The sequence below is a fragment of the Xyrauchen texanus genome, chromosome 33 (assembly GCF_025860055.1).
Source record: "Xyrauchen texanus isolate HMW12.3.18 chromosome 33, RBS_HiC_50CHRs, whole genome shotgun sequence".
Classification (NCBI taxonomy): domain Eukaryota; kingdom Metazoa; phylum Chordata; class Actinopteri; order Cypriniformes; family Catostomidae; genus Xyrauchen; species Xyrauchen texanus.
Genome location: NC_068308.1, coordinates 32,540,377 through 32,563,093, shown reverse-complemented (window position 1 = coordinate 32,563,093; position 22,717 = coordinate 32,540,377). Strand labels below are relative to the sequence as shown.

General features: G+C 38.9%; 1 protein-coding gene across 1 annotated transcript in view; it reads right to left on the bottom strand.

The window, feature by feature from the left end:
* Positions 1-19,129, bottom strand: part of LOC127626605 (heparan sulfate glucosamine 3-O-sulfotransferase 3B1-like) — a 30,326-nt gene extending 11,197 nt beyond the window's left edge. The window contains exon 1 of the mRNA XM_052102511.1: positions 18,233-19,129. Coding sequence (XP_051958471.1) covers positions 18,233-18,813 — 581 coding nt within the window. The 5' untranslated portion in view covers positions 18,814-19,129. The remainder of the gene's footprint in view (positions 1-18,232) is intronic.
* Between the last annotated feature and the right edge of the window lie 3,588 nt (positions 19,130-22,717).

Sequence of the window (22,717 nt, the reverse complement as noted above, 5' to 3'; positions counted from 1 at the left end):
ATCCTGGACTTCCTGAATGGGAGACCTCAGTCAGTCCGGCTCGGGAACAGCATCTCCACCACCACCACACTGAGCACTGGGGCCCCCCAGGGCTGTGTGCTCAGTCCACTGCTGTTCACTCTGCTGACTCACGACTGTGCAGCAATGCACAGCTCGAATCACACCATCAAGTTCGCCGATGACACGACCGTGGTGGGTCTCATCAGCAAGAACGACGAGTCAGCATACAGAGAGGAGGTGCAGCGGCTGACGAACTGGTGTAGAGCCAACAACCTGTCCCTGAATGTCGACAAAACAAAAGAGATGGTTGTTGACTTTAGGAGAGCAAAAGGTGAACACACTCCGCTGAACATCGACGGCTCCTCTGTGGAGATCATCAAAAGCACCAAATTCCTTGGTGTTCACTTGGCGGAGAACCTCACCTGGTCCCTCAACACCAGCTCTATCACCAAGAAAGCCCAGCAGCGTCTCTACTTTCTTCGAAGGCTGAGGAAAGCACATCTCCAAACCCCCATCCTCACTACATTCTATAGAGGGACTATTGAGAGCATCCTGAGCAGCTGCATCACTGCCTGGTTTGGGACTTGCACCGTTTCGGACCGCAAAGCCCTGCAGAGGATAGTGAGGACAGCTGAGAAGATCATTGGGGTCTCTCTTCCCTCCATCAAAGACATTTACAAAAAACACTGTATCCAAAAAGCAACCAGCATTGTGGATCGACCCCACACACCCCTCACACAAACTCTTTACCCTCCTCCCGCCTGGCAAGAGGTACCGAAGCATTCGGGCCCTCACGGCCAGACTGTGTAACAGCTTCTTCCCCAAGCCATCAGACTCCTCAATACTCAGAGACTGGTTTGACACACACGTGTCCTGATTTGCACTTTAATTACTGTCACTTTATAACTGTCTGCTACCTCAATAACTGCTAAGTGTTCTATGCACAATCTCATAGTATGTTATGTTTACATTTTTAGAAACTGTCATCTTTTTGCACTACTGAGTACTGGTCGGCGCTGCACTGTCTATTGTCCTGTTCATTGTCAGAAATTTGTTGTACTGTCCCGTACTTTTTGCACATGTTTGCACGTGCACTTTATATAGGTATATATAGGTTTTTTATATAGGTATTTTATTTCGTTGTGTTGTCTCATGTTTTCCTGTGTTGGTCCTTTGTTGTTTTTATGTAGCACCATGGTCCTGGAGGAACGTTGTCTCGTTTTGCTGTGTACTGTACTAACTGTATATGGTTGAAACGACAATAAAAACCACTTGACTTGACTTGACTTGAATTGAATGTCTCAACAGAAATCGAGACTCATCAGACCAGGCAACATTTTTCCAGTCTTCAACTGTCCAATTTTGGTGAGCTCTTGCAAATTGTAGCCTCTTTTTCCTATTTGTAGTGGAGATGAGTGGTACCCGGTGGGGTCTTCTGCTGTTGTAGCCCATCCGCCTCAAGGTTGTGCGTGTTGTGGCTTCACAAATGCTTTGCTGCATACCTCGGTTGTAACGAGTGGTTATTTCAGGCAAAGTTGCTCTTCTATCAGCTTGAATCAGTCGGCCCATTCTCCTCTGACCTCTAGCATCAACACGGCATTTTCAGCCCACAGGACTGCCGCATACTGGATGTTTTTCCCTTTTCACACCATTCTTTGTAAACCCTAGAAATGGTTGTGCGTGAAAATCCCAGTAACTGAGCAGATTGTGAAATACTCAGACCGGCCCGTCTGGCACCAACAACCATGCCACGCTCAAAATTGCTTAAATCACCTTTCTTTCCCATTCTGACATTCAGTTTGGAGTTCAGGAGATTGTCTTGACCAGGACCACACCCCTAAATGCATTAAAGCAACTGCCATGTGATTGTTGATTAGATAATTGCATTAATGAGAAATTTAACAGGTGTTCCTAATAATCCTTTAGGTGAGTGTATGTGTGACACTACACTGCAGGGTCCAGATATTAACCATCACATATGTGTAATGGTATGTAATGTTCACATCAACCATCAGAATGGGGAAAAATATGATCTCAGTGATTTCAACCATGGCATGATTTTTGGTGCCAGAAGGGCTGGAGTATTTCTGTAACTGCTGATCTGCTGGGATTTTCACATACATTGGTCTCTAGAGTTACTCAGATTGATGCCCAAAAAAAAAAAAACTGTTCCGCAAACAGAAACACCTTATGAAAGAGATGAGAAAGGCCACACTGGTCCGAGCTAACATAAGGGCTACGGTAACTCAGATTACCACTCTGCACAATATTAGTGAACAGAATATCATCTCAGAATGCACAACACTTCGAACCTTGAGGCATATAGGCTACAACAGCAGAAGACCACATCGGCACTTTATTAAGAGCAGAGTGTTCCTAATAAAGTATAAAGTGCTCAATGAGTATGTGTGTGTGTGTGTGTGTGTGTGTATGTGTATATATATATATATATATATATATATATATATATATATATATATATATATATATATATATATATATATATATATACACATTGCATATAAACTGATCAGCCACAATATTAAAACCATCTGCCAAATATTGTGTAGGTCCCCCTTGTGCTGACAAAACAGCACCAACCTGCATCTCAGAAAAGCATTCTGAGATGCTATCCTTCTCACCACAGTTGTTCAGAGTGGTTATCTGAGTTACTGTAGACTTTGTCAGTTCTAACCAGTCTGGCCATTCTCTGTTGACCGATCTCATTAACAAGGCATTTCTGTCCACGGAACTGACGCTTACTAGATGTTTTTTTTTGGTTTTGGCATCATTCTGAGTAAATTCTAGAGATTGTTGTGTGTGAGAATCCCAGGAGATCAGCAGTTACAGAAATACTCAAACCAGCCCATCTGGCACCAACAATCAAGCCATGGTCCAAATCACTGTGTTCACATTTTTTCCCTATTCTGATGGTTGATCCATATCTTCATGACTTCATGCACTACACTGCTGCCACACAATTGGCTTATTAGATAATTGTTACATAAATGTTGGTGCCAGATGGGCTGGTTTGAGTATTTCTGTAACTGCTGTTCTCCTGGGATTTAATATTATGCTGCTGTAGCCCATCCGTCTCAATGGACGATCTGTTGGATGTTCAGAAATGCTTTTCTGCATAGCACTGTTGTAACGCATGTTTATTTGGGTTACTGTCAACTTCCTGTCAGCTTGGACCAGTCTAGCCATTCCTCTCTGACCTCTGTCATTAACAAGCTGTTTTCACCCACAGAACTGCCGCTTGCTGGATGTATTTGGTTTTTGCACCATTCTCTTTACAATCTAGAGACTGTTGCGCATGAAAATCCTATGAGATTAGCAGTTAAAAAAATACTTAAACCAGCCCGTCTGGCACCAACAATCAGGCCACGGTCTAAATCACTGAGATCACATATGTTCTTCATTCTGAAGGTTGATGTGAACAAGCTCCTGACCCATATCAGCATGATTTTAAACATTACACTGCTGCCACACGATTGGCTGATTAGATAATCGCATAAATAAGTAGATGTACAGGTATACCTAATAAAGTAGCTGGTCAGTGTATGTATATATATATATATATATATATATATATATATATATATATATATATATATATATATATATATATATATTTTGTTACAGTTCTGAGACATCGCCATGATTCCTCCTAAACTCTAGACCCTACTGTGCTATACTGATTTTGGCCTGCTGGCAAGGTTATGGTTTCTTTTTCCATTGTGGTGCTGCAAAATCAGGATAAGAATAGAGAGGCCATGTCACTAAAGCCATTCCACCAGAACGGTTCTTTGTCCTGAGTACGGTAGGCTAACTGCTATGAGAATCCCGCTCTGTAATTGTCCCACACCAAACGAAGCTTAAGTGGAGAAGCTACTGGAACCATTGCTTAACTGCATCGCCCAATAATAAAGTGCTTTATGAGAAACAAATGAGATATTAAAGAGATCTCATTTGTGATTTTTTTCCTACGGGTTAGTATGTGAATGTGTGTGTGTTTGTGTGTGTCACAGTTTTAAAACAAGAGTTCTCTGCATCTACAGCTAGTGGATCACACACTACAGCTTCTTTTTCATAATCATTCTATTGATTACAGTGATCTTAACCCAGACTACCAGGCTCACAGAGATCCAAGCGTATCAGAGTGACACTTAACTTGACCAAAGGCTAGAGGGCAGCCTTTCCGGCCCTGCCACTCTCACCCTTTGTGCTTTAATCTATCAGAAGTGAAGGATGGGAAAAAAAGATGTGACATTCATGCATGGTCAGATAATTGCTAGTACTAGAACAAATAAAAAAAGAGGGCTTATTCAAGCGGGACAGTGTTGGCACTTAATGAATCAGCAAGACTGAACTAATAAGTGATACTCACATAGCATAAGTTGTGTCGCATAAGAGTGTGAGGCACTTTTTTGAAGCTTAGAGCAGGTAATTATGACATCAAGCGACCACAATTCTTTAATATTAAGGTAACTTCTTTACTTTATCTTGAGAGCAAGCTGGGAAATATGGATTGTGTCTTCGATGGAGGATGTGTGGCTACATCTGGTAATCCAGGCACCTCCCAGCCTGCTCCATACACACAATATTTTCTAGGATTTGTCGTCATGGAGACCCAAGTGAGGCTGTAGTTCTGAAATACATCCAGCGGAGTCTGGAGCCTTGACATTATATTTAACCGCAGCGCAAACTGCAGCCGTAAATCTATAGAGCAAACCTGGGTTTTATAGGACAAGAAGCAGGAGAATGGTAACCGGGAGAAAGAAAGAGAGAAAAATAGTGTGGTAGAGAGCCAGGATGAACATTTGTGCAGAAGCTCTAAGTTACCACTGTATTTTGAGATGTATGCAGCTACTTAGAGCCTCCCGACAGCTCATTTCCTGAGTAAGAATTGCCAGAGAGATCCTCATAACCTGCAACGATGAAGCCAAGGGACCGTAGATAGCACATGCAAGTGTGTTTAATGAATATTCCAGATTCTGCATTTATAACAGCTATTCATTAACAAACATACCTCAACTAACCCCTCTCATTCTCTGTCTGTCTTTTTCTCAGGTTTCTCCTCAGCCTCTGATCTTTGCCATGTAACCCTGACTTGAACATAAAGAGGTGTAAATGGCCATCTCCGCCAGCCCCGTCTAAGGTGTTGGGGTGTCTTAGATTCGGTTTGACATCATCGATGACAGATCACGTCAATGGATCTGTATTAGACAGACAGAGAAAGCCTGTCCCATAGAGTGACTGCTCTCGCAGATAAATAATGAAGGAACAGGGAGTATTGCAGACACATCTGACCCACCTCTCTCTGAGAAAAGAGACACTTACTTTAGATTCATCTCTAAAGAGGGTTATACCTTAATGTTGATCTTGTTTCTAAAAAATTCTTATGCCTGCACCAGACTGAAAACTACTTTATAGATGATTTGAGGTAAAAACCCCAACCTAAAAAAAGTGCTGTTTAATCTTTATGTTTTTCTTCTCAGAGTAGGGGGGCTTTGGTTTTGGGCTGAAGACTGATCTGCTTTAGAGTGTCAAGGGCAGAAAAATATATTAAAACCTCCCAGTAGTGCTGCATAGATAAAGACATTCTCCATAATGTGCGTTTCATGAGAAAGGGTATCTGCTCTGGAATTGTATTGAGGTCTAGGCTCTACTTTGCCAACCACAATTTCGGGCCCATTTTCTCTCTTCTTTTCTTTCTCTCTCTCGCTCTCAAACTCATTCTAAACCACAGCAGCCTCCCAGAAGGGCAGAACACGCATAAATCACAGAGAGCTCGTCTAAGTTGCAGTCTGCCCAGACTCTGTTTCAGCTTTATTTGCTGCCACTCAACACCTACCAAAAATCTCTTTAAAACAAAAGTTAGGTGTGTTTCTGCTGTCCAGCGCTGCACATTGAATTACAGTTCTGCCAACTGAGTGGAATTACTGTGTGTTAGCGACAGAGCTGTGCATGAAGTGGCTGCCATCAGCTCTAAATAAAAGATGCAGGCATGAGAGGAGGCAATAAATTGCACTTCATTCTCTCACTCAGCCATGCATTGTATATAGCTATGGACTGAAGAGTGGAGCAGTTTGTAGGACGTTGAACAGGACAGGCCCCTTTTACCATATTGACCAGGTGTTTCTGTGATTTTAGAGTCATACCTTAAAATGTCTGTGGTATTAGGGTCATATAAAAAAAGTAGGATGAACAGGTTTTGTAAGTGTAGATCAATGTCTCTGCTCACTTGGCTACAATAGTTTTACATGCATTTAAAGTAACTAAAGTTTAACATTTTCGGAAGAAAACTGCCTATGCAAAAATCGCCGTCATAACGATGGTATGTTGTGTGTGTGGTTGCCAGGGTGTTGGTATGCAGTTGGTAAGGTGTTCTGGATGGTTTCTTTTTATCTTGTATTTTCTTACATTGTGGCTCTCTTAAAGGTTTTGACCTGGGACCTGGGTAGCTCAGCAAGCAAGACTTAGACTACCCCCCTGGAATCGCGAGTTCGAATCCAGGGAGTGCTGAGTGACTTCTGCCACGCTTCCAAAGCAACCAATTGGCCCAGTTGCTAGGGTGGGTAGAGTCACGGAGGTTACCTTCCTCATGATTGCTATAAGGTGGTTCTCGCTCTTGGTGGGATGCGTGGATGCCACGGTGAATAGCGTGAGCCTCCACATGCGCTAGGTCTCCACTGTAAAACGCTCATCAAGCCACATGAGCCATTTTTTTGTTCAAAAAATCCATCCATGTTCAAAGGAAGTTTTTATTGTTTGAACAATAAAATAGCTTTTGTAAATTTTTAAAGCATAATTTCTGAGCAAAAGATTGATCTGATGACAAAGTAAGTTGAGTAATGAGTGGTGGTGGTGTAGTAGGCTAAAGCACATAACTGTTAATCAGAAGGTTGCTGGATTGATCCCCACGGCCACAACCATTGTGTCTTTGAGCAAGGCATTTAACTCCAGGTTGCTCCGGGGGATTGTCCCTGTAATAAGTGCACTGTAAGTTGCTTTGGATAAAAGTGTCTGCCAAATGCATAAATGTAAATGTAATGGCACAATATCGGTATCAGCCTATTGTTGTTGTTTTTTTTAACTTAAAATCGGTATCGACCCAATATATATATATATATTGGTGCATCCCTACTTGCACCAATATTAATTAAATCATGATTTAGGTAATTCACAATATACGTTTTCAAATTTGGAAAGTTGGGGGAAAAAACTAAACAAACAGACCCAATTTCCCGAACAACACCATTTAAATACAAACTAAATTTAAATGACTACCACTGTCTAAGTATAACATTGCATTCAATAAAGTATCCTATATGAACATTAACATTTTAGTGTTGTCTGACCCATGCACACAGCAATTTCACAAACACTACCCAATTCCATTTGATCTACCCTCTAGTTAAGCAACCATCATGCCCAATGTTTATCTTGCTCTTGCTTATCTGTAGTGATAAGCTTGTTTACTTAGTGTGTTTGTAAAGAGTGCTAACGGACTCAGTCTCACACTTAATTTACATTCCCACTGAGCGACACAAGTCTCTAGTCTATTAGCAGTGTTTGGTGTAACTAGTGGTGATTGTAGCTTGTTTGCAAAGAATGGAGCCATTCTGTTATGTGACAGCTACATAACGTTGTATTTAGTAAGAATCTATAATTTTGCATACTTAATTATCTGTCATTTGTTTTAAATAACTGGCAGAAAAAAAGCCCTATTGGCAGATCAAAAAGTAGAGAATAAAATATCTCATTGAATTGTTGTAAAATTGGCACAGAGACTTGCAAACACTTGCAAAGTGATCCTTTTTTTCACACTCAAACACAAGCACACACATGAATGCACCTATTATATGCTGTTTTGCTTGGCACATGGTCTCCTCCAGCTGAAGAACTTTTGAAGACTGGTGAGCTTTAAAGTTCTGGGAATTTCTTCAAAGTCTGATAGCAGTTACATCAGAGTCTTACAGCACAGCTGCATTACTTTGACGCTGCAGTAATGGTTTACAAATTCCTCCTGACTAGTATTCTTCATCGCTAACCCGTAATTAGCCAAACTATGTGGTGATAGCACCAGTGCTGACAATTACATTTATGCATTGGCAGACGCTTTTTATCCAAACCCACTTATAGTGCACTTATTACAGGGCCAGTCCCCCCAGAGCAACCTTGAGTTAAGTGCCTTAAATTATTAATTAAAGTGAATGCATTAAACAAGGCAAAGAAAAGAGTTTTCGGCTCTCTGCTAAGGCAACTCTGAAAAATTATTTTGAACCACAGCCTAGTCATTGTCCTCTTTGGTATCTCAGAGGCCGCTGAAGACAAGATAACTGCTGTGAAACACACAGAGATCACTGTCAACTGTTTCTGCTGAAAGTAATCGGCTGTGCGGATGTCACAGGAGGAATTTGATTTCAGGGTTTGGCAGGGAACTTTGCTAGGATGATTATGTGTTTCACATACAATGACAAATGTTTTAGCTTTTTTTTTTCTCTGTTTCAGAAGCCCTTACAATATCGGAGCTCTCCATGCCAATACGTCCAAGCCGTTCTAAACCATAATGCAGGTTATGAGAAAAGGGCATTGAAACTGAAAAAAACTAAAACATCTGCCCAGCTTATTTTGGTTTGTTTTTGAATGACTAATGAAACAACAACAAAAAGGAAAGTAATGTCTACAGATATCATTACATTTCATTTTCATTGTTGATACGAATGATTACTACAAAGCCTATTGCTTTCCAATCCAGCCTGATTTTATGAAAATTGCCAAATGTAAAAAATATGATATTACGTTATCCATATTGTGGCAGTTTGAAGGTTAAAATGTTCATGTGTGTCACTAAAAGCAAGTTAAATTAGTTTTTAAAGGTTTTATAGGTAAATCAACAAAACCTACCTACCTCCCTACCCTAAACCTTAAACCTAAACCTTATCGATAGTCATAAATAGCATTTATGTCACAAATAATGCAATTGCTCAAGCAACCACATAATTATGTGGTGCTTATATTATATTTTTGACTCATGTCGAATTGCTTGCAGATCTCATAACCTGATCCATACTCTATCAGTTCAGCTACAGTACAATTTGATTGCCTTTGAACAAGCTTTTAAATGTAGTTGGTTATGTAATGCAAACATCAAAATGTATCGCTTTACTGGTCATGCACTATAAGTTTATTTTTTATATATATATCATACGATAGTATTGTGTGAGGAACAGGGCGAAAAGTGTTTATGAACTGCTAATTTGTCGTTTTACTCGTGATTTGTGTGAAAGGCGAAAAAAAAACCCATTGTTGTAGCTCCTCTAGTGTTCATTGCATAATGCTGCCGTATGCACAATTGCAAAAATGTAGGTATAGCAACGTGTTTCTATGGAACCAGGTTACAATGGTCAGCTGGGTATCAGTTTCCAATCCAATATTCAGTATTATTGAATAATGTTTATATTAGTCTATACGAAATAAGCGTATCAAATTTGAAAGTACAGCACAGGTTTGACAAGGAAAAAGAATCTGTAAAAAACATGACGCACAATACGTGGGTTTTTATATTCTCTGAGAGCTGGTCATTTTCCTTGAAAAGCCAGAGAGAGAGAGAGAGAGAGAGAGAGAGAGAGAGACTTTTCCTTGAAAAGCCAGATAGAGAAAGACCTCAGTTTTCCAGTTCAGCAAAAACAGATCAAATGCAGGTGTTACTGGGGGAGAACAATCATGTATCAGTTGCAGCAAAATTCATTTTTGAAGTGCACACTCTCAGAAACCAATTACTGCCTTAATGTACTTCGTTCACAATATGTTTTATGTTCATAATGTCTCGTTAAATGCTCATTTTATTTTATATTGTATAGTGTATTTTGTTATTAGATATTTTTTTATTCATTACCTGGCACCCTATTTCAATTCTTATTGCCATTTGTTACTGTTTTGTTATAATTTTTTGACTTGTCATTATCTGTTTTGTAGAGAGAGAGAGAGAGAGAGAGAGAGAGAGAGAGAGAGAGAGATATCTTTGTGAAAGGCTAAAAGAGAAAATGAGGACAAAAGTGGTGACAGCTCCTGGGCTCAGGGAGACACTGCCTTTGTTGCCCTGGAACCCAGTGTATGCTGTGCTCCTGTGAGCACATCAGTAGTGTGTGTGCATGTGCGTGTTACTTTAATTGTATGCTCTTTTCTTGCAGAGGTTAATGGAAACCTCAGGGGGTCTCTACTTCACCCTGATCCTCTGCTTTTCACTTTCTTCACCGAAAGACAGCCAGACACAAACAAGCACAGTGTCTCTCAAAATGATCTACAGTACATTCACCATTTTCTATTTCATCACTTTCAATGCTCACTTCTTTCTTAAATGTCACTTCTGCTAATAATTATCCTCAGAGTGCCAAACTTTCAGAAAATGAGCTCTGATGATCACACACTTCGGAGGAGGCAGACCTGGTTGGAGACAAGGGACAACGATTACCAGACCATGCTGCGAGTTGCGAGCTGTAGTCCCCAGGTTCCTTTAAATGATGCAAAGAGTGTTTATTTCGCTACAGTGAATGAGCATTTACTTACTGAATGAGGGCTAGCATTATTTTGACATCCAACATCCAAATTATCACTTCGTTTAAAAAGGGCCAAATTCATTGCAAGCAGGGAGGGAGGATCCGGACACAACACTTATTAAAAAAGGGGGACAGGGGGAGAATGTTTTTTTAATCTTGCATATTTCTTTCATTTGTTCCTCTTTTCTTACTGCCTTCTCTTGTTTTCGCTGTCCATTCAGTCATAGAAGGAAAACATAAACTATTTTTCTAATGCCACAAAAAAATAAATAAAATGAAAGCAGACGCGCACACGCACTCCGACTGCTATGAGATACTGGACTATTTTTCTTCACGAGTTTAGACCTATACAAATGTCTTGAAATTTCCTTCAGACTCAAATTATACAAATGCATATTTCTCCTGACCTCCTCACACACGTGTTCTTGACATGCATATCCTCTGTTTTGGTTTTCACCTTCATGTTATCTAGCACCGAATACATCTTCTAGCACTTGTTCATTACAGCAATGGCTATAACTTGTGGATCCAATAATTAGTGCAAATGATTCCATGCACGTACTGCACGTTCAGATTACACGCAGTTAGAAAAACGTGACTGCACACGTTTAGTACTCCGGCACTCTGCTGGTGACGGAATCTGTGTAAGGTGTCCTGTATGCAGATGCCTAGTGTTCACTTTTAACCGATGTATACTTTAGGTTTGTACAAAAAGCTTTGGACTTCAGATTCCTGACAGCCACAGTCTACCTCTATTCCGAGTGTGGCCATGTCCTATTGCTTTTCTCTGGAGGAGACAGTGGTCTCTCAATGGCAGACCACCACACTGGCCCTCTACTGTCTGCCTCTCCCCAGGCCACCCCTTTCACAATTAGCCAGTGGTAATTTGGTGATTGAAAGCCTCTTTTCTCCAATCTAAGTCCCTCCCTGCTTGGTCTGCACTTCTGGAAAATCCATGCCAGCTCAAGAAGGGGACATGGGCCCCCTTATTTCTTCCCCTCTGTACTGACCAATATGCCCAGTTGGGGGTGGCCGCTTGTGGGCACTGAGGCCTACAACAGCCCCGCCTCTAATGAGGGAACCAGAGCTGGATATGGGGGCCGTCACTAATATGGGATGCAAGGAGAGGAGTCATGTACGTTTGTACAAGAGGGTCACTGTGCATTCTTGAATATTTAACCACCATACCAATTTAAAGAAATGTCTACCATCATATTTGAGAAATGTCTGAGAAACAAGTTGAGAGGTCTTTTGTTCAATGCAGCTTAGAGAAAGGAAATTGACATGAAAAGGAAGGAAAGGGTCATCCGCATGATGTTGGAAACCCATGTGACTTTCTTTCTTACATGGAACACAAAAATAAATTTTTGAAAAATATAGAAGTACGCTAGTTTTCTGTATAATTATAGTGAATAGTGGCTGAGGCTGTCAGCCACTATTCACAATAGACAGCTAAGATTCCACTTAAATTCTCCTTTTGTGTTCCATGGAAGAAAGAAATTAATATAAGAAGAAAAAGTAAATAGAATGACATGAGTGTTAGTAAATTATTATAACATTTTCAATTTTGAGTGAAGTCTTTAAAGAAGCTAGAGAGATTGGGTTCCTGGGTAGAATGATAGAAACAGGATTGATCGATCGATCTATCGATCTATCTATCTATCTATCTATCCATCCATCCATCCATCCATCCATCCATCCATCCATCCATCCATCCATCCATCATCCATCCATCCATCCATCCATGGGACTAATACTTGTGTCGACCCAATCTCATGATTCGTAATAATAGTTTGAGGCAGCAAAATCGTAAAAACAAATCATAGGAGTTGGTTCGTTATTTTGTTTTTATATTTACTTACATAGAGGAAAATAAACAAACCACCAGACAACATTATCAATATTTTTAACTTACACCACCGAAACCTAACCATAAAATCTAACCCCTTACCCAAATCTTAAACCATAATTTTAATAGGAGATTACTTTTGTGTAGCATGGAAGAAAGAAAACATCAGGGTTTGGAAGGAGACGAGGGAAGCATATTATAGGTTACTGACATACATCAGTCATTTTCATTGCATTAATATACATATATGGAATAAGTAACCAAATTTATTCACAGACTTTACCCTTTCTTAAAATAAAGTGTTGTATAGGAAGCTAGCTATAATTTGATGCTTGTATTGTATTATATAAATTTGAAATTCTGTTTGATCGGTTGACCTCTATGTGAATAAATGTTGTACCTTTTCATATGAGACAAGTCAAATGAAATCTTAAGATTTCATCATCTTGTACCAATTATTATGAGTTGTCATGAGACTTTGTTGGTTCAGAAAGGATGCCGTGTTGATCGGGTCTCACCAGCAGTGCAGATGGTCTTTACAGAGTCAGTGTTGTTCAAAAGATCCTTAGATACATACAGCGTAAACTAGTCAATACATCTTCTCCCAAAGGGTCAACACTGGCTTGAGTCATTACTCTGTGCTTATCTGAGTGCACGTGAGGGTGTATGTTTCATCTTCTACAGCAGTCACCAACCATTGCTTCTGCATTTTTATTGCAACAACAAAATACAACACTGTCCTCCACCCAACTCAGACAACTACTGATCAATGTGTACAAACACACTCAGTATGCACAACCAAACTTTGGTTTGATTTAACCCAGCGCCACTTAGACAAGATGGCCCCTGCATTATAGAGGCAGAAAGAAGGGGGTCACTGGCCACAGAGTCCGTATGGGTCACCTACATGGTGGCGTGAACCCCCCTGGAGTGTGGGTACAAAAGCCGGGCATCCATCCAGAACTGGCCATTCCATGGATGGAGGTCCTCAACTGGACACGGTGGCAGGGGGTCGTAGCAATCCAAAGATAAGAACTTTCAAGTGACAGACTTCCGAGAGTCTGTTATGAGTCCAATAGTGGAACGGGATTTTCTGCAGAGCCATTCCCACTCGTGGAACAATGCTCCACTTGTCCCTTTGTTGGATGTCGGTTATGGAGTATGTTGTTTTAAGAGCTGCAATTCAGAAAACACACCCTTGATCACAGGATGGAATCACAGGGATTGCACACTAAAGAGTGAATGCCAAAGAATAGCATTGTTCCCTATAACATATCTTTGTAGCAGAAGTAGGAAACCTGACCTTCAATTAAACACTAGAAAATGTGCATAGATTTACTATGTTTGCATAGATTTACTATGTGTTGCTGTACTTTTAGCTGTGGTAACGGTTCTGTATAAAATTGTGTGAAATGTGCAAGTTTCCTACATGTTGACTTCCCATTCTTGGCAAGGAGGAGACGTTAGACTGCAAAAAGATGCATTGATAGATTTGAACACTATGTAACACTATGTCATCCACAGCAACAGGGCCTCCACAACATTTGTGGATCCAGCTGAGACAGTCTGACTGGGTGGGTGGGATTTTTGAGAAGCCAACTAAACTGCTTATTATTAGAGCCTCCAGAAAAATTAAAATAATGTAAAAGCAGCAAAACCTCTAGAAATTTTGCAAGACCACACAAATCAGAAAAGTATTCGGAAACTGCAAATGGTCAAAGTGAAAACAAAATTGCCAGGCCACCCCTTTCACAAAATATTCCACAGCAATTCAAGCTACTCTGATTTTAGTTATTCACATTGTAATATCTGTCTTAGGAATAAACTGAGATTTGCTAACAACTCCACATTAACCAGACATTTCTGGGAGAAGCTTATAAAAAAACACAGAGGAAATGTGAAGTGCCTGATGATAATACTTGTTCATATAGATCTCCATGAGTCAAACACCACACTTAGTCTCTAATACAGTCCAAACAGGTCTAACAAGAATTATAGAACAAAAGCTTATCTGACATGCCTCTTTCTTTGGCACTCTGTTGCACAATATCCAATATATTTCTTTTTAAAAGGACAATCACAATTCTCAGATAAATGAAGACAACATGTCCACAGTAAAGATAGCTGCCTTATTAGAAATGTGACTCTGTGGCATGCTTTCCATGCACTGGAATGGCTTTAAAATACATGATTTCTGCACCATAATCTCTCTTTTCCGTTACACAGCATATCTAAACCTTTACTAAGTATGGGACACTACATAACTATATTTCTGTTCAATCCTGTGAGAGTGACACTTCTGAGAAACACTTCCTTTGCAACACAATTTTCGATCAAGTCGCATGAAGAGGTTGGAGACAGAGAAAACAAGTCTGCATTTGTTTGTGTGCTGTATCCTTAGCCCAAACTGCAGTGCCCAGATATAGAATTTCAATGTGGCATCATATGTCCAACTCAAACCAGCTGCAATGGCATGTGAATCCAGTTAAATTTGAAACATAGAAAACCTTTTACTTAAAACAGAGGTTCCCAAATCTTTTCCTATGAAGGGCCAAAAATCAAACTTGATTGAGGACCGTGGGCCGAAAGTAAACATTGCATTATTTCAAACTGTATTATATTAAAAATATAAAAGATGCCCTGGTTCCCCTCCTTTATGATCCCATAATATACAAAAACCTTACTCCACAATCTGCTTAACTAATACAGTAAACAGCTGCACCGATGGCATATATATATATTGCCAATGTTCCCCTCTGGCAAAGCAGGCAAAATCAAAGGTCATCAAAAGCCAACTTTTGTACCCCTGGTTTGGGCATCTCTGCCTTAAAAAGTATTAGAGGGGGGAGAGTCACACATTTTAGCACCCAACATTCTCATGTTTAGGACTTTATTTAATCTAAAAGTAATCAATCTGTTGTTTTTACCCAACAGAGGCTTTAACTTCTAAATAACTCTGAATATGGAGTATTTCTCAAAGATCTCAAAAGTATAAAACAGCTTTTTTTGAGGAAGATCCTCATTCTCAGATATGCACTTGTCCACTGACCGGTAAACAGACTTTTCAGATTTGCAAATTAAAAATAGATTTAAAAATAGATAAGGCCGGGTGTTTTTTTTTTTAAAATGTTTTACGGAAAATCACTCATTACCTTAGTATTAACTTAGACGGCACATATTACTGACTCAATTGTCAACAGCAATTTATTTATTTATTTGCATTCAAGAACATGCATAAGTGCATAAAGGTTCCTTAAATATTTATGTTTTAACTGAAAGCTCTCCCAAAGACTACTTTTTTTAATTACTTGTTAAGTTGCACTTAACACATTTGACCACTTTCCGGTGCTTTATTTTATCTGTAAAATAATTACAAAAATATGTTAAATGGCATAATCATTGAGATCAATTAATCCAATTTAAAAAATAAAGTGCAGGTTTAGAGATACTGAACATTTTCAGAACCCTCTTTAGTTATTGATTCTGGTGAAGCAGATTTTCAAGGAAAGTTTGGGATGAATGTGCATCAGACTGAAGTCTACATTTAAATATTTAAATCAAATAACCCCCCCCCCCAACATGCATGAATATAATTCCCTTTTCATCCAAGATGAACTGCCGAGCTTTCACCACAACGCCCATTCTTTCATCCGTCCTGTTTTCTGTTACAGGGGGCCCTGAAACGTCGCATATATTTAAAAGCACTGGGCTTTCAAAACCCAAACTTTTACAAATCCGGTTAGAAAGACAGGCGTGCAGTCCAGGACTGTTTTATCAACTTTTCAGAATGTATTTTCGTCCCGGGTTCGGAGTAGGCGGAGACAGACTCTGGGGCAATAAATCCCCCTTTCTCTCTACAATTTGATTTTATGCACGCACTATATAAATAACATTATATTTTACAATAGAGCATTAAATATTTGATCATTTGTGGAATGTTAACATATAGTTTATCAAAATGTAATCACATTTTAATACTGCAAAGTGTAAGTTAAAGAAAATAAAACAGATTGCTTCAGTCTTCGTAAATACAGCGAGGAATTTATGAGCTATATTGTGTTTTGAAACTTTAGTCGATAACCTACAATTAAATAGACCCATAAATAATATCCAAAAAAAGGCCAATTAGAACAGCAAATGTATAAATAAACAGTACATATACATGTATGTACTGTTTATTTACACATATATAAATCTTCTTTCAAAAAAAGAAAGAAAAAAGTTATATAAAATACAACCTGAAATAATTAACAGAACAAAACAACGTTTTATGGTTTTTAAAACCGTGAATAAAGAAAATAAATAATTGCATTAAGCCAAACTTCAATCCAAGCATGCATAAACAATAGCCTACTATATAATTCAAGAGGTAATAATTGTATTGATGTCGTCAATGTGACTTTCCTGCGGAATGTAGACTGTAATTTTCATTTGTATTATTTTTTATCGATTTCTCTCAATTCAGGCAGCCATAAAAAATAAAACTTCTGCGCAACAAAAATGAAGGTTTGCCCATTACATGTAATTGCTCGAATTATGTTTTACCGGTATTTCGGAAATTGTAGTAACTCCAACTAGTCCGTTAAAATATATATATATACAACAGAAGATTTAAGAAGTTGTAATAGTGAAAGGAAACGTAGAGGTCCGTTAACCTGCAATGATCCAGTGTCTCCAACAGAGACCACTGCGCAACATCTGCCGTCATCTGCGCTTCGTCTCTCAAGGTATTACAATCACAAAATCTGACCGACCGTTCAAGGACTATTGTGTTTATTTGAATAATATCAATTTAAATTAATGCGTATATAAAGAACTCAGCATTTCAGATTTCAATTCTCTCAGATCACCGGACAAAGTGGAATAGTTTGACAGTAGCCTATAGCAGGATCAGCGAAACCAAAGTAACCGTGTAAACTGGAATCTGAAAACCAGCTACTGCCTGAAACGCGTTTAAAGTCTGTGTTTACAGATGGCTTGCTTTAAACGTTACAAATGCAGGCTAAATGCAAACATACAACATTTCACTTTTAGCCAATTTAATCATCGGATATCATTACATTTGAAATTGAATATTAGGTAGACTATAACATATGTAAGAAAGCACTAAAATAACAAATGATGATGAATAACAAATATAACATCAACAAAAAATAGCCTGATAATGATAATAATTATAATATTTATCCAGGCTAATGCATTGCGGAGGACAAGGTCCAGTGTATGACGGTGACGGGTTTGGAATAGTGCTTGTTTATTCACTGAAGATTTGATTCATGTAGTTCAATTACTATAAACTAAATAATTCATCAGGACAGCTATAGCACACAAAGCACCTTACAAACGGTTAAAGGCTCAGATAACCTGCACTGAAAAAAACCTATATATATATATATATATATATATATATATATATATATATATATATATAATCCATTAATATATTATATTGCAGCCTACACGATATTTTCCTTTTCATTTAATTTAGAAAATGCAAATCTGAAGTCTCCTCTTTCTGAACTCCTGTGTGTGTATTTGTGAGTGTGTAGCTAGGCTACTTGTAAGGGCCACTTTCTGAAAAATAAAATAAAATAATAAATAAATAAATTTTAAAAAAAGTAGAAACAACTTTAGAAGAGTACCAAAGTATAGCTACCAAATAATGCCTTATTTAAAAATTAAACAAAAGAAAAATGCCGAAAGCTGTATGTAAAGTTGTAGTCATTATAATATGCTTCACATAATAATAAATAAAAGTCAATGGAAGTTCCGAAAAGTATAGGTTTATGTTTTTATGAACGATTATCAGTGTTCTTACCTGTACCAGTCCAGTCCGTTGTCATAGTTACGATCGAAAAAGTGCGGCTCCGCTCCGACCGCGCGAATATCGGGATGCACGCGCAGAAACTCCAGCAGCGCGCGCGTCCCGCCTTTCTTCACGCCGATGATGATCGCCTGAGGCAGCTTCTGACTGCCCGAGCCATTGGAGAAACTTGACAGCGCAGAGACTCTCTGATCTCCTCCTCGCCCGCCGTCCCACTCCTCAGCTCGGTCCGCGTCCACATCGTTTTTAGAGAAGCCTCGGGGTGCCCTTCTGACGGTAGGTTCATCATAATCTGATTCCAAGTCCGTCCAAGAGCTCTGCGGTCTGGAGAGCAGCTTGGACATCACGACGTCCGCTCGGCCACTCTCCGCCTCAGTTTTCCCGAGATAACCAATGTCTTGAATATTTTTACTATTGTCCATGACTAAACTTGGTGGCATAGTGGCACAGTAGCCCACACAGGAGTAGAGCATGTAGACCCAGAGGAGCAGCATGATGAAGAGGAGCCCGAGTTTCTTCTTCACGGGACTGACGGAGAGCGCGTGGAGTGGGTGACAGAACAGGCTATATTCCATAAGCCCTGTGCATAGAGATCATCACACTCCAACTGGACATATTGACGGGTAGGTACAATTCTGTCCAGGTCCAGCCTCAGGAATCCCTACCGTCTTTGCAAGCCATTAGTGCACAATAAATTCAACACCAATCTTCAGAAATTAAATAATCTACCCCCAAAGTGGCCGGAACATCTAGAAACGCGCTTTGAGTCAACTGTTCTCTGCCATGTCTACGGATGAAAACGAGAAAACTGAAGCAAAGGACCGGTGTACTTTATTCCCCTGCCCGAAACCCAGCCGTGGAAGCTGCTCCCGGTCGCATCCCCGTCCCGTGCTGCACTGTGAGAGAGAGAGAGAGAGGCTGAGCAGAGTAGGCTACTAGACCTTAAAGAGCGCTGATGCAGGTGATTGACAGCAGAGGCGGCCTACCAGTACGAAGCGATTTGAATAATGGCGGAGTTGCTGAAATCAGCTTACCAATCAGAGGACGGCGTAGGCGGGGATTTGAGACAAGACACTTGGTCGCTCAGCCGATTAAACGCTCTTATTGGATAGAGAAACATTAAACCCGAATCCCTTTATTCCTGTTATTGGGGTTTTCCAAAGTGTTACAAATTGTAAGCAACTGAACAGGTTAGGAAGGAAACTGGATTTAGTGGTAGGCTACAAAGACTATTACAGTTTTAAAACACAAGGTACAATTTGAGTCTAGTTCATCATTCAAAAAAGTTTAATTAGGCTACGCAACAGTTAGTCTGAGTTTGTTTCTCAAATATAGTGTAATACGTTGTACCTCGTGCGTTACAACAGACAGGCTTGAATAACATACAATGAAAAAAGTTTATGAAAAAGTTGTAATTGCTTACAACTGCTTTATTTTTCCTGTTCAAAGTTTGTTTAGCTTCTGAAGTCTTAAATACGGAGAGAAATATTTAAATAGCTTACACGAATTTGCAACGAAATAAGAAAACCTTCTCTTCGTGTAATGCTTTAAATGTGAATTGGAATCGGTGTTAAAACTTCATGTTAAGTCACAAAATGGTAATTTTCCAAATATCTTAACTCTAGTCTACAGAATTGTTCCGAATTCTGCTAAATAATAATAAATAGGCCTAATAATAATTAAAATCCCCGGATCTACAGGCTTCGTCTTTGCGATGAAGTCATTTTGACTTCAAATCAGATCAAGTAAAATCAAATCGAAAGTCGTAGCCCACGCATGAAATTAAAAAGTATTGATATATTTGCATTAGCAAAAAAAGAAGGAAAAAAAACCGTATTATTTTATTTTTCTAATTTATTATTGTATTCACATCTATTGTATTTTGTAGATTACACAAAACAGGGGGTTACATAACCTTGAAATCCATATTAGCCGATATGGGGAAAAAACAGTGCAGTGTTTTGATCTATATTTATATTTTCTGCACAAGAATCTCAGTACAAGCGACCTGTGCATATAGGCCTATATGCTATACGTTATTATAAATAACATGTTGATATATATGACATTTTTTTCTAATCGTAATAGACAGGGTTTTGAACAAAAACAAATACATTTGTTCTTCATCAAGTTATTTAAACTCAGTTAAACGTAAAGAGCGTCAGATATTAGACCTAAATTGGAAAGTTTAGGGCGAATTCAATTAAATCTTATTTACCAAAACTCACCCATAATTTCTGAATTATGAAGTCATTAACAAATATTTCATAATAGGCCTACTCAACAGAAAATGAACATACGTGTATGAAAATATATTTGTAATATTTACGCATCAAATGATATAGACTATATAATGTCATAGTTATTTATCAAAGTTATTAGGCTAAATATACGTACCGATGTGAATTTATAAACTCAAGTTCTCGGGGAATTGGATAAAGACTAGTGAATTAGGCCCTGTGTGGACAGCGCACTAAACATGCTTGGTCACCTAAGACCAAATAAGATTAAAAGCTGAGGGCAATGGGTCAGAAAATACCCTTTTCCTTCATGAAGAAATGTAGTCTAAAAATTGTCTTAATTGTGAAACAGCACAAATGGTTTTAAATTGATATCAGATGGAGCCATGCAAAAAATAAATACATCTTTTTTATATTAATATATATATATATATATATATATATATATATATATATATATATATATATATATATATATATATATATAATATTAAGTGTCCCTACGTTTGAAGTCCAATAGATATTAAATAAGGAGTATATGAAAACTAAAATCTATTTTTTAAATCAGTGCAGCAAGTTTCTTTTTTTTTTTTTTTCTTCTGTTTACTAATGTATATTTTTGCATCATTATTTACTCTGGCACAGCCCTTAGACTCTTCTGTCGCCTTTCACGACAATAATGTATGAACTAGACCACATTGCCAAGATTGATGTCACTGTGTGAGTTAGAGAATGAGTGACTCCCTTAAGATCAATATATCTTGGTGAGATTTAAAGAAGTTTAGGGAATATTTTGCTCAAGAAACATTAGTCCTCCCCATGACTGATTTCAAGCAAGTGGAGTGTAGGTATAAATCAATTACAAAAGCCTTTCACGATACTGTTTTTCTTGCACACTTTGTGCCAGGAATACTTTGCACTACAACCCAAAGTCTGCCAACAACGTTTGTCATCCTGCCTAACATGCTTAAACTGCAGTTAAAGAGTATTTTAGAAAAAATACAATTTTTAGTTGTCACTCAGAGGTAGTTCAGAAAGAAAATAATTATTTCATAGTACATAACTGGTATTTCTAAACTAAATGTAAACATTTTTCAACAATTACAATTTATCATCCTGAATTTCAGTCTAAGATTTCAAAGCACTTTGTTGCCTGTAAATGAAAAGAGAGGAGAAATCCACCTGTTGCTGTTGTAACAAATGAAGGTCTGGGAGGCTGTTAAAATGTAATGAGAATCCAAGCTGGATGAGAAAAACCACAGAGCCAAAAGATCATTATGTGAAATGTGTTCACCACCTCATGGGTCACAAGAGCTCATAACGAATGAATGTACTGTGAGAAACTCTCTCAGTGACACATTCAGTTCACGAGTCAACAATGTTTTTCTTAAAAAGTGGATTATTCCAATTATGATGCATTCACCAAGAGTGTCATGTATCTAGCCTGATGAAGTAGCAAAAAAGTTCCCAAAAAGGAAAATTAAACCATTTATATAGTATGTAGTATTTAAAAGGTGATACAAATGATACCTATTCTGCACACCAGAACATGTCAGTCCACATTAAAACAGTGCAGGGCTTCCAATATGATGCTTTGGGTACAGGAAAGTCTGTGCTTCGTCCCACACAGGGTGACCACCACGACAACCCTATGGAGCGGAAGCTATAAAATCATGGTGGGAGAGTCCACGGACCTCAGGAGGGCTGGAACTGCTATTCAATCTATTGACATGTTGGGAACAGCTGTTTCCCTCTCTTTTTGCCCTTCTTTGTCTCTCTAATGTTCAGTGGACTGCTGCTGGCTGCATCCAGACCCGACCTTTACGAGGGGGAATGCCTCGCCTTCCTGTCCTGACTAAATCTTTCTAGTTGGGAAGAGAGGTGGGGAGCGGCATACCGTATGCAGGCATCTCATGGAGGTGGTGATAGAAGTGGAACCATGGAGGACAACTGTGAAATAAACAGCAAAGGAGTATCAAGTGTTGCAGTCGGACAGGTGCAGAGGTCGATACTTAGGAGATTATATGGCTGATATCTAAGACAAATGTGTCCAGAGCAGCCAGACATTGTTTCCAGGCCTGTCTGGAGATACAGTGAGATACTTCTCTAATGGAATTAGGCCATGCGTCCCTTTGCATCGTTAACTAGTCAACAAACAACCTGCCATGAATGCAAAATTAAACCTAGAAAATAGTTCCTTCATCCTTCCCGATTACACACAGCAAACATTAGAAGTCAA